General features: G+C 42.8%; 1 protein-coding gene across 1 annotated transcript in view; it reads left to right on the top strand.

The window, feature by feature from the left end:
* SEMA5B (semaphorin 5B) overlaps positions 1 to 12,636 on the top strand; it is a 127,164-nt gene that overhangs the window by 13,481 nt on the left and 101,047 nt on the right. The window contains exon 2 of the mRNA XM_041406501.1: positions 634 to 733. Within this exon, the coding sequence (XP_041262435.1) occupies positions 634 to 733 (100 nt within the window). The remainder of the gene's footprint in view (positions 1 to 633; positions 734 to 12,636) is intronic.

The raw sequence follows: 12,636 nt of genomic DNA, 5'->3' as shown, positions 1-12,636 counted from the left end.
CTCAAGCCCTTGCAATTGCTCAGCCACAAAGATGCTGTGATGACACCCAACATCCCACCATTTAAAAATGAAGGAAGGCTTTAGCTGATAGGCTGTGAAATGCTAGGTAAAATGAAACGTAGAAGACAACCTAAGACCTGAAAGAGAAGGCAAAATCTGTCATTCAAGCAGGTAGGTCTTAAGTGCAGATCACTAGTATCTCTAACTTGGCTCTTCATCAGGTGGTACAGCCTTCTCTTTCTGGCAGGCAGCAGTTTCCCTTTGATTAGCACAGAAGGCAAGGCTGGGGAAGTGTTATGGCAGGCAGCCTCATCCCTTTACACCACTTAATCCTGACACTGAAGATGTTTCCTCAGTTTTAACTTAGTAAAATTGAGCTGCTGTTTGTCTCTGAAACCAATACTGACACTCCATCATGGATGTGAAAATAACTGCTGAGACGGCCTTGTGTTTATGTGTGGGTTTTTTGCACATTCTGCCGAGAATCAGAAAAAATAGAAACCCTTTAAAGAGGTTATTAATTAGCCTTCCCCTGACAGATAACTCAGTAGGAAATCCATTAGTAAATGTCTAGGTGAACTCACTGCTTCTGGAGCAGCTTTACTGTTTTCTGCTTTCTCGTTTCCATTGCAGATCTGAAGCCCTGGGTGTCGAATTTCACCTATCCAGGTGTGCATGACTTTTCTCAGCTTGCACTGGATGCCAACAGGAACCAGCTCATTGTGGGAGCAAGGTAAAGATAATCTTTTGATGAGTCTAGGGTTGCTGCTCAAGCTCCTTCCCTTCAGGTTCTGGCTTCAGAGGAGAGTGTGTTTCCAGCTTATGTGGCCAGTTTCCCCCTCAAAAAGAAAGCTATAATTTATGTAGAGGGATTTAGACATCCAGTATAATTGCAAAGAAGAGAAAATTACTAGAATTAAAAAGAAAAAAAAAAAGATGCTATCAAAATGACTGGTTAATGAAGCAGAATGCTGGCATCTCACTCACTATTGTGAATGTTAGAACAGCTACAGTAAATCATTCTGCATCGTGCCTCTGCCAGCACAGAATTTGACTTTATGGTTTATTTGCCATGGCAAGACTTTCACTCAGAACCAGGCTCATCTACACACCTTTGAGTAAGTGATAGAGCCAAGGCGAGTGGTTGCTTTCTTCTCTCTTAGAATCCATTTCAGAATCTCTTAGCTTCATCTGGCTGATGCAGTCAAATCCTCACCCAATGTGTTCTGGTGCAACTCTTTCTTCTGGCCTGATGTATATAATTAGCATATATTTTCCTTTATTTTTAAATATTATTTTTATTTAGGATGTCACAAGAGGAGGGGGGAAACACATAAGATAAGCACAGGCAAGGTCTTACAAATTTAGAGCTGCATTTGTAATGGGGAAAAGAGCTATGCTCCAGTGAAATAATATATGTCAGAAGTGGTTCAGTCATGAGTCCTAACAGCAACTAATTTTTGTTGCACAGTAAAAAGATAAGACAAGCCAAAAAAAAAAAAAAAAAAAAAAAAAAAAAAAAAAAAAAAAAAAAAAAAAAAAAATACTAAGCATGGGCTAAAAAATCAGTTGAAGTATAACACTTAGAACATTTTGGTATCAGTCGCTGCTTTTAACAAAAATGGAGGGAGAGTGCTTCCTTCCCAATGTATTCAGCAGTAGAGGACAGAGATGTGAGGAACAGAGGTGGAAGAACTCATGGTAAGAGCAAGAGAAAAGAGCAAAATATGTAGCAGAAGGAGAGTTTTATGCTTCACAGAAACAAGTGAAGTGTGATTTAATATACATTTTCTGCCTGTATATGTGCAGTAAATAATAACACTTACCTGTAGCTGTTCAAATTGCCAGAGGCCCTCCTGCTTTTCATACAGAAACATTTTACTTTTCAAGCTGAGGCTTTACTTGTGCTGGGATCTTTAACCAGAAATTATTAATATTTATTACTTCAGAACAGCATTGCTTTGGGGATGGCTGTGAACAGTGCCTTCTGCCAGGCATTGCTCAGGCACGGTGCTCTGAGGAATTTGTGGTTTATATAATTGGGCTGCACGGCAAGTTTCCCCCACACAGTCCCTCACCCCTCCTCAAACCCCACAGCACATCCTGAAGGGACTCTCTGCTTCCCTGAGAGTCTGTACGAGTGTGGTTAGACAGGGGTACAACATCATCACAAACAGGGGAGTGACAGCAAAGCTGGCTTCCCGGCGGAGGCACACTATATTGCAGGGTACGGCCTCATGAGGAAGCTGTGACAAGTATTTATAGAATTTGCTTGGAAATGTCAGTTTTCATGAAGCACTACCCACCTGACTGGGAGACTGAAAGTTTCAGTGGTGCTGCACGGTTGTGCTGAGCAGTGCAGGGTACATTTAATGAAGATGTCATTTTCCAGTGTGGTTTTTTTTTTTTTTTTTTTTTGTTGGATACACATGCTTGGTGTGGAGAAAGTGGGGAGTGCTGAACCCATTTCCTCATCTCAACTCCACCCTGTGGAAGGTGATGGGGAGAGATTCTTGAAAATGGGGTGTGGATGGGGTCCTTGCTGCTGTATGGCTCTGGGTGCACTGAGCTCCTGCTGGAGCTGTGCCTGAGAAATGGGAAGGGGAAGTAAAGCCTTTTCTATTCCCTCCTTCACTGATAAATCTACACCTTGTTCTGGACTATTTTTAGGGGTGATTTTTTGAGTCATTAGTTGCTCGTACACCATCTGCTTGAATTTGCAAATTAAACAATACCTCAAAGAGATAGGAGCTGTCTTTATCCATCTTTGCAGGATGTAATTTATGAAACCTAAATTTAAATGTTAACCATGTTTAAATGTGCTGCTGTAGATCATATTAGTAGTAATGCCAGCTATTCTGGGGTTGTGGAAGGAGTTTGGGATCAGGGTGGCGTTTATAAGTACTCCCACTTCTCAATTTCCTGGTTAACATAATTCTCTTAGATGAAAGAGTTATAAATTATTTCAGACTGCTTCTGTCTGTCTCTATTTAAAAGCAGTATGACCTCACCACAGCATCTCTTTGGCTTAGTTTGTCCTGGGTTTCAAAGCTTCATAGAAAATACTTCCTAGAAAACCCGTGGGTTCACAAGAGTTTTTGGTTTCAGGAATTGGACACAGTGTGACTGAAACTGTAAGAGGTATTGAGGGCATGCCATGCAGACAGGGAGCTGGAATAACATGAGACTTGGATTTCTAAGCTTTATCCTTATCTAAGAGCCCTCCTTAAATGACTGGTGCTGTCTGAGAGTAAACCAGAGGAGTTTGATAACTCCACTGCACCAAACACCTGCCAAGTTAAAAACCCAGAAACAAAAGAATTAGTTTCAAAAGCCCACCATGGTTTCTAAGCAACGTATTTACTTGTCACATCATTTGTAAAATCCAAACGCTTGAGAGAAAGGATATGAATAGTTTAGAACATTGTAAATCTACACTACCCATATTATGAGTCACATTTCATTAAGTATAAAAACACACATTTCAAAAATTCATAACCTTCATTTTGACTCACAGTTTGCATGTTTTGTTTTTGTTTTGGATATAGTGCTAGTGTTTTAATGTGCTGTTTTTCTGCTGTGAATGAGTGATTGTTTTGAAATATTTGCTGCTTTTTTCAGCTCCTGAGCAAAAGTGATCGCCATTTGAGCTTACTTTAATGGGAGGAAAAACTATAATCTAGACCTTTTTATTAGTGAGAAAAAAATTTGAAAATATGGTCACAATGATTTCACCTGTCTGTTGGAGAAGCAGTGCTCTGCTGTGTCCCCTGTGCCATAGGCAGGGTTCTCAGGCCCCAGGGAGTGTGAGTTCTGTGGAGGAGGGACATGGTATAGCTGTGACATTCCACCTCCTCAAGGAGCATTACTCCTTGAGACTGTCTCATTGCTGGCTGGGCACAGACAGAAGCCAATAAAGAAGTGAAAGACCCTGCTTGGAAGCAGGCCAAAAATCATACTTCACAAGAGCTCCCTGGTGAGGACAACATAAAAGGTGTGAAGGAAGGTGGTTGGGACACCATGTGACAATCTGGCACAACAGTAAGCTGAAGGGAAACAGCTTGAACAGGAGGACGGCACCCAAACAAATGACTGTACAGAGAGTGGCTGGGAAGTCCTAAGGGAAACATTTGACTTTTCCCAGAAGGAAACTACAGGGGTGTGAGCTCAGGGCCGTAGCCTGATGAGGCTGTGGTTGTGAGAGGCATGGCTACAAGGGTCAGCCATTCACAGTGAGTGGAGGTTACTGAGGAAAACCAGCCAGAAAGCATCATGGCCAGAAGCCCTCACTGTTCTGCCTGCCAAGAGGGCTGTCAGCTCCATCAGGAGATGGGAAAGGATCATTCCCCATGGCTGTCACACAGGGAAATGCAGCTCAGGAGCCCTTGTCACAACTGGCTGTTACCAACAAGACCCCAGAGGTAGAGAGTAGGGAGCAAAAGCTGCATCAGGGACTCAGAACTGGCATGTAAAGTGCACATCATTATGGACTGCCAGACTTCTCAGCAATACATGTAAAACTACTTAGCTGCAGGTGATGCAAGTCTTGATGCTGGACAGAGGTAATTTTCACACTTGATTTAGAGCTGATCTGAATGTGCCTGTTACTGCCAAGTAGATAGGTGCAAGGGAGGAGATATCACAGAGTCATAGAAAGCCTTGGGTTGGTAGGGGCCTTAAAGATCATCTAGTTCCAGCCTTCCCACCATGCACAAATATGGCACCCACTAGATCAGGTTTCTCAGGGCCCCACTAAACCTGGCCTTGAACACTTCCAGGGATGGAGCATCAATATGGTTAGTTTGGGGAGCAGGGAAGGTGCTGTATGAATTTTCAAGTGTTGTTTTAGGGGAAGCAGCCTAGACACACCCTTTTCTGACTATTACGCTTCTGGCTGTATAAAAGCATTAAAAAAGGTCTGGATCATGCAGGCTTAGGAGCTGAAGGCTGTGTGGAATGACTGATGTCCCAAAAGAGTTCCTTCAAGTCGCAGCTTGCAGAAATATGGCAAATTGTAAATATATTCTAGGACCCTCAGCCAGAAGGTTTGGCACCCTGAGTTTATTGAAAGTCTCTGGTGTGTGATTGGCACCAGGTTACATGCAGATTTGTGGCTGAACATAGGCCCTTTCCTGCCTGTTTGGCAGAATGCTCCAGAGCACTGCAGTAAAATGCTCAAAACCTGTGCTTGTCAGAAAATATCACTCTTCTTACCCTTGGGCACAATCAATCCTGCCCACATCTGGGCTGCCACAAAACCCTTAAGTCTTCATAGATAATGTCTGGGCAAAAAATATTTTGCAAACCAGGAAATTCAGTGGCAGCAGTTGGGTCAGAGCAGTACCACAGATCCACAGAGTATAAAATCTGTCAGCAATACTTTCTATTGCTAAATGATCAGGGCCCCTAACCAACATTTATTCTCACAGGGCTTCAGTGAGGCAAAAAAGCACTAATAATTTCACACTATAGATGGGAATCCGAAGCCAAGAGGGATTAAGAGCCACCCAGCCCTGTGAAAAGGCTGTGATGTTGTGGCACGTGAATATGTAGCATATCTGAAAAGTAGCGCAGTACAGCGCCTAACACGGCTACTCCTGCACTTTCGGAAGGTACCAGTCAAGGTCAACTACTGCACAACCTCAGTCTGCACTTGACTAATGTGGAGTAATGTTCTCTGGGCTTAGAAAATCCATGGCAGAGGTGTAATTTGGATCCTTTACTCCTGTATTTCTACTTGCTCTCAGCCTTGCTTCTCCAAAGAAGATGCAAAATGTTCATGGAAGCCTGTGAGTCCCATGCACTTACACTGGGAAAGTGTGGCTTCAGCAGGGCCAGAAAAGTCAAGTCTCATATAGCACAGAGAGACTAACATGCAAACAAGTCAGCATTGGGCACAACCACGAGGGCATAGCCAACAGGCTATGTAGTCCACAGGCTTGCCCTGAAACAGCCAGGAGTGGTGTGCCATTTGTCCCTGTTAGGATCTGACTACAGGATTTTTCTCAATACTTTTCTGAAACAAATGGACTGAACCATTTCTGGTGGCTTTGCGCTATTTTTGCATAGTCTTACGTCAGCTTTACCCCCTGCTAAGTCACATTGGGCTGAGAAATTACCTTGCCAGTAGAGGTATTAATGAGGATATGAGAAAGCAAAGAGCATGATAATGTTTTTGATTATATCCAGATCATAGGTGGGCAGCTGAAATGGAGTGCACAGAAATGGAGAGAAACAAATGCCTTCCTTCTCACTATGATTTTTCCTATCAGACAAAAGAATGCTCTAATTAAAGTTGCATCCTTGTATCATAGACTGGAGAGGAGCAGACAACATGGTGATGTGAGGGAAAAAAAAACCCAAATCAGTCTCTGAAATTAACAGAAACTTTCAAAGGACCACTTTTTTTTGAAGACATTGCTTGACCTGTGAGGTAAAGAATGTGGTGAAGGTGAGAAAGCTATGATTAGACACTGCAGCTAGTTAAATCCATAATTGGGGTGCACAGTTTCTTTACAAAGGGAACAAAAATGTGATTTAAAGTGCAGGTTTTAACCTCTCTGGTTGAGCCTGAGATAGTTCAAAGGGAGATTTTCCTCTCTGATACTCTGCCAGGTGAGGTCAGCTCAGCCCTTGTATAAAGTGTGGAGGGAGAAGCCTCACTGGGGTGTCTTTTTTTTACCTATAGGGTTTGCTTTTCTCTGCTGGTCTGCAACCAGTGTGAATTTGACATACCCTAAATCTATGCTGTCCCTGACTTATACCCCTTGGGGAGGAGGGGAAAAGGTGTGGAAAGGATGAAGGACAGTTTTTGTAATTATGGGATTCTGGGAGGTTTAAAGCCTGGCCCAATTTTTTTTTTCTAAGTGTTTTTTGTTTTTTTCTTAGTTTAAATTTGTGCAATTTTTTCAAGCAAAGAATATGAATTTTAGTTAACTCAGAGTAAATGAATCAAATAAAATGCTATACTGCAGCACTGTCAGGTTGTTGGAAGGGATCAATGTGCAGAAGAAGCTGCAGCTGTAGCAGGGCAAAGGGGCAGTTTTGCACATTAATGTTGTATGTGCAGAGGAGGGTGAGGCAGTGGCAGTCTCTGGTCTGTCATCTTTGTCAGCAGGGAAAACATCTGATCCTTCAAATTGCCTGCAAGGCAGCATCACCCACCCCTCTGCAAGTGACCTCAGCACTGCTGTGAGGCTGAGCACTTTCACAGCCAGTGCCTGCACAGCCAGTTCTGTGTGAAAGGCAATCTTCATGCAGCACAGACTGATAGGAAGCATCTTTACACAGCAAATTGCAGGCCTCACTAGAAAAATGTCTCATATTCCAGATAAAATGAAAATTGGTGATACCCTATCATGAAAGCAGCCACCCATGAGAGGCTCACTTGCTTTAGTAAAGCACTGAGAATAATTAAGTTTGAAGATTGTATTTCTGAGAGTGGGATGGGTGCAAACACAAGGTCAGGATGCTTTGGCAAAAGCCTTGGAGACTTGGACAGAATGTGTTTTACAGCATCACAGAATGGGGCTGCAGAGCAATTTTCCTCTGCATTGCTGAGAATACTTTCTCTTTCTCTGGTTAAGGTAGAAATATGTCAGTTTTATACGGCATGGCTCACTGCAGTGGTTTGCATACCACTTTACATCCAGATGTTTAGGTGCTAAGCCTACTGTTCTGTGCCATTGCAAAGGTATAAAACCCAGCAAAGAGAAGAGATTGTTGGGCAATAACTTAATCTCACCAGCCAAGTCTATCAGTATTTACATACAAGTCATGTTGAATACATCCAGATAACTGAGGATATTTATCAGCCTAAATAGCCAGGAGGGGAGGCTGCCAGGGGAGATTTGAACAATAATCAGTGCATCAGAAGAAGAGGAATTTTATGTTGTGGTTTACTGAAATGATGGGCAAATAGGAGAGCAAAGGTTTCTATGTGTCTTGGGACCATATCAAGGTGCTGTAAGTGCTCTCTGACTGCAGCTGGATGAGAGAGAAAGAGAGGAGCTGTCAGCCACATGTCAGAAAAGGCTTGAGGTGGCATATGGGATAGTATGTGATGGTCTGAGAGATAGAGTCACTCTTCCAGGAAAATAAGAACAAACCCACACAAGAGCTTTGAAAATTTCTCTCAGTTCTCTGAGCTTTTAAAGAAACTCATGTAGTGAAAAAGAGGTAAGAAAATATAGCAAAACAAAACAAAAAAAGGAAATTGATCCTCATTTGATAAATATATTCAAACAATAGTACAAAAAAAAATCCCATTCCCCATTCTTTGAAGTGTCTCAAGGAGCATAGCAAATACTATAACCCCCAAGGATGTGGAATCACTTTGCAGGGGGGCTTTGCCTCTCCTGCTCTGGGGAAAGAGAAGGCCAGAGACATCAGGTTGCTGTTCCCTTTGCAAGCTGATGGAAGAGGGGTCAAGGCTGTAAATCCAAAGGCCAATCCCCTTTCTGCTTCTCCCTTCCCCAGCAGCATCCATCCATGTGGATTTCTGCATATTGGCATAGCCCAAGTGCGCCTCAGCTTTGATGTTGTCCTGCCTGCTTTGCAGCTGTGTCTGCCTCTTGACTCTTTCTAGAGTTGGCCCTGAATATACAGCATCTAGGGGAGCATAGCTGTGCCATGTGCCCTGTGCCATTAAAGCTGATGGTAGTTCTCCACTGAATGCAATATAGAGGGATTTCATCCTTGTTTCCACAGAGAAGTACTAACTGGGCTTCAGTGCAACACAGAAACAGTAGCTGAGACACTGGCTTGATTTGGAAGCTGTTTAATACAAATGATATGCTGCCTGCATAAGGATCCTCTTCTAAGAGGTTGTTTCTGTAGCTCCAGCTGAATTTATAACCGAGAAAAGTTGCATTGGGAAAAGCAATGTTTCATACAGCAACTGCATCATATTACTCTCTGCCATTTAGTATGGTTCTCTGTTGTACATCTATTGATTTTTGAGGAGGAATGATGTATTGGACAAGTTTTTCTTCAATAGAAACAAAATTACTGGTGAATAAGGATCCAGCTTGCAGGGTAGCTGCTGGTCCTCCACCTTTTCTCCAGCAAGTGTTTGCCAGGAGCTTCAAATGAACCACTGGAGTAACATTTGCAAACAGATTGTCACATCACACTCTGAACCAGGCATGTAATGACCTCCTTCTGAAAGCAAAGGCCAGAATCATCCTTCAGGAGCTGGGTTTCTTGGTATGGTTGGCTAGTTCCAAAATGTGGATAACCATCTGAAAAGTTCAGCCGCAGCTGGACCTGCATACAGGCACTGTGCGTTAATCTAGCATGAGATTTGGTAGCCAAGAGCCCTGGGGTCTGATCTCAATTCCATCACCGGCTTGCTGTGTGCTTTGGAGAAGGTCATTTAACCTTTCTCTGGCTCATTTTCTCCATTAGTATAAGGGGGGGAATGATACTAACCAGCTCCTTGGGAGTCGTGAAGCATGACTGAACTGTGTTTGTCATGTAGTGTGGAAGTACAAAGTATATCTAAGGCCTCCAGGAGCAAAGATAGGAAGAGCTGACAGGAGCTGCTGGCTCCTAGCCTGAGGCTCAGCCCCAGCACGTGGCTTCCAGGAGCGCCAGAAGGGAGCATTAGCTGTCATATGCATAATTCTGTGTCTTGTTTCATATCACCCAAAGGACCCTGCTCTGTTAATTATTTTTCTTATTATCTACTTTGTGACAGTTGTGAGACCCTCTTGCAGACCTGAATCCTGACTGCAGCACAATCCCACCCTAAGGAGGGGAAGTGAGAGGGAAATGCAGATCTCTTCTTCCTGGCATCCAGTGATAGGATGCACTGGGATGGTTCAAAAGTGTGACAGAGAAGGTTAGCACATTAGGAAGTATTTCTCTACTGAAATAGTCTATTTTATTTTGTTTTATTTTATTTACACAAGGAATCTCTTCCCAGAGCACCATGAGCCTATCTGAGGCTCCAGTTCCTTATCCAGGCTGTGTTGTATGACAGGAGCAGTGCAATATTAGTTCGCAAAAGGGACAGTAACTCTTCACTCGGTTCTCTTCAACTTTCCCTGTCCTGGTTTTGGGTGGAATAGAGTTGGTTTTCTTTTTTATAGCTGATACAGGGCTGTGGTTTGGATTCTGTATAAGAATAACTTTGGTAAGACAATGATGTTTTAGTTTTTGCTAAGCAGTGCTTATGCTAGGTCAAGGACTTTCCAGTTTCCATGCTCTGCCAGGGAGCAGATGCACAAGAAGCCAGGAGGGTGGCCAGGATAGCTGGCCTGAACTAGCCAGAAGGATATCCCATACCCTGGAACATCATGCTTGAGTATATTAACTGGGGGCAGCTGGCCAGGAGGGGCCAATTGCTGCTGGGGGATGGGCTGGGCATCGGGCAGGGCAGAGTGAGCAATTTTGTTGTGCAGCACCTGTGTTTCTTGGGCTTTATTGCTCTTTCTCATTATTATTATTGTAGCAACAAGAACAACAACAACAACAATTGACTTTTTTTCAATTACTAAATAGTTCTTATCTCAGCCTGTGGGTTTTACCTTTTCCCAATTCTCCTCCCAGTCCCACTGAGGAGGGTGGGAGTGAGTGAGTGGTTGCATGGTACTTAGTTGCTGGCTGGGGTTAAACCACAACATTCTCTCAACGTGTATTTTTTATGCCTGATCAAACATTATTATCAGCTTCTGTTGGCTTTGTTTCTACTTGCAGAGTAATTGCCTAGAAAGAGAGGGAGCTTAAGACAGCCTACCCTCTAAGGAAGAAGAGGGGAACTTCTCACACATACTATAAGGTGCAGGAAGTAGCAACAAATGAGCTTACATGTAGTGATAGAGACCAGCTGAATTAAGGCAGCATATTGTTGGTTTCTGTGTGCATGTCCAAGTCTTGAGAGGTGGTGGTCAACATGTGGGCTGTCATGGCTCCAAATTTGATAGCAGGGGTTATTCTGAAATATAGAGAGGTTTTCTTACCTACTTGGTGTGTGAGGAATTAGAAAATGTGAACAAGCCTCACTCATTTAAATAGCAAAAAAATCTGAAGTTAGGATAGCCTTTTATTTATAAATTATCAGTCCATCAACTGCAGGGATGTTCCTCTTGATCTACCACAGCAGAACTGAAAAGCTGCTCTCTTTTAATTAGGAGGAAGCACCTTTTAATCAGCCAGTACAGTTCTGACAGATGTGGTGCCTGAAGAGAGGCACTGAGAAGGAGGCCTGAATGAGTGACTGAAGCATGCTGCAATGCTGATGGTTTCAGAGCTCCTAAGAGGAAGGGTGTCTGTTATTGTTCAGGCACTGTTATTATGTGGCTTCCCAATAGAAAGGCTTAAATGTGTCTTCCATCTCTATTGCTCAGTGGCATTATAGCCAAAGTGCTCTGCCTTCAAAGTAAATTGTTTCAAGGCCAGGCAATGTTTGAACAAGTGCATGGGCACCATGTTACAAAGTTCACCCAAGGTGCTATTGGCTACATGAAATAAATACTTAATAAGCAGATTTGACTTGGAAATGTCATTGCAAACAAATTTAAGTGGGTATATTCTTCCACACCCTTTCCTGAATCACATCTCAGCTGCTCTCTTGCTGCTCTGCTAAGTGTGTTTTGTGGTACCAGGCACAGTGAGCACTTAATCATTTTACAAGCAGCCAAATACAAATTACTAAGCCAATTAACAAATACTTTCATTTAAAGGATTTCTGCTGCAGCTTGACTCTGTTCATATGCACACAGGCTAGAGCTCCCAGTTAAGACAGTAATTCAACCTCTACTCATGAGTGTAAATGGCACTACAGCACAGGTTTACATGCTGTGCCCCAACTTTGGGTGCAAGTTATTCTCCTAACTAGGGCATAAACTAATAGTCCAGGAGATCTTCTCCTGGTTGTGCTGCAGATATGTTCTGTGATGTTGGCTAAATTGCTCAATCTGTGCTTTGAATTTAAATGAGAGTGATGTATCTTTTTCTATCTTCTCTATAGATCCAGATGGCAAATTCTTTAAGCCTAGGTTTTATAGAGCAGGACAGTCTTTACAGAAGCTGACTCTGTATATCTGAGCTGGGGAATAATAACCTACAGCAATCAGAGATGACAGAGAGGATCTGCCCTCAGGTTGTTTGAATTGGCATTGGCTGGGAATCAATCTCCAGAGGATCCATCATCAACCCATTCTGTGTCTTACTGCAACAAAAACACAGCCTTGCCTGAAACTTCAGGGCATTACTGTTTAACATGGGCATTTTCAGAAAGGCACTGATGTTTATGAAAAATAAGGTTAGTTGTAATAATAATTAGTAGTTTGAGGCATAATGCATTTGTAGCAGAGTACTCAGAGGAGTGTAGTCACTTGCTCTGGAGATGGCTAAAATGCAGCCAAATTTGGGATAAAACAAAGCTTGGGTTTAATACTTTGAAGTTGTGTGACCTTTTAGGACAGCAATTAAGAAGGTTGTCCTATCCCTCCAAATTTGTGCACCAGCTTTTCTTACAGAAGCAGGAGGATATTAGAATATCCTGGCTGCACCAGGCAATTGCTCTTCTGGCCTAGTCCAGTGGGTTTAATTTAGGAGAGAAAGGAATTAACCAGCATTCACTTACAAGAGAAGATAGGAGGGAAAAAAAAAGACAGAAAAAAAGACCAA

Source organism: Onychostruthus taczanowskii, unplaced genomic scaffold (genome assembly GCF_017590055.1).
Source record: "Onychostruthus taczanowskii isolate IOZ18803 unplaced genomic scaffold, ASM1759005v1 scaffold10, whole genome shotgun sequence".
Taxonomy (NCBI): domain Eukaryota; kingdom Metazoa; phylum Chordata; class Aves; order Passeriformes; family Passeridae; genus Onychostruthus; species Onychostruthus taczanowskii.
This window is presented reverse-complemented; position numbering and strand designations above follow the sequence as displayed.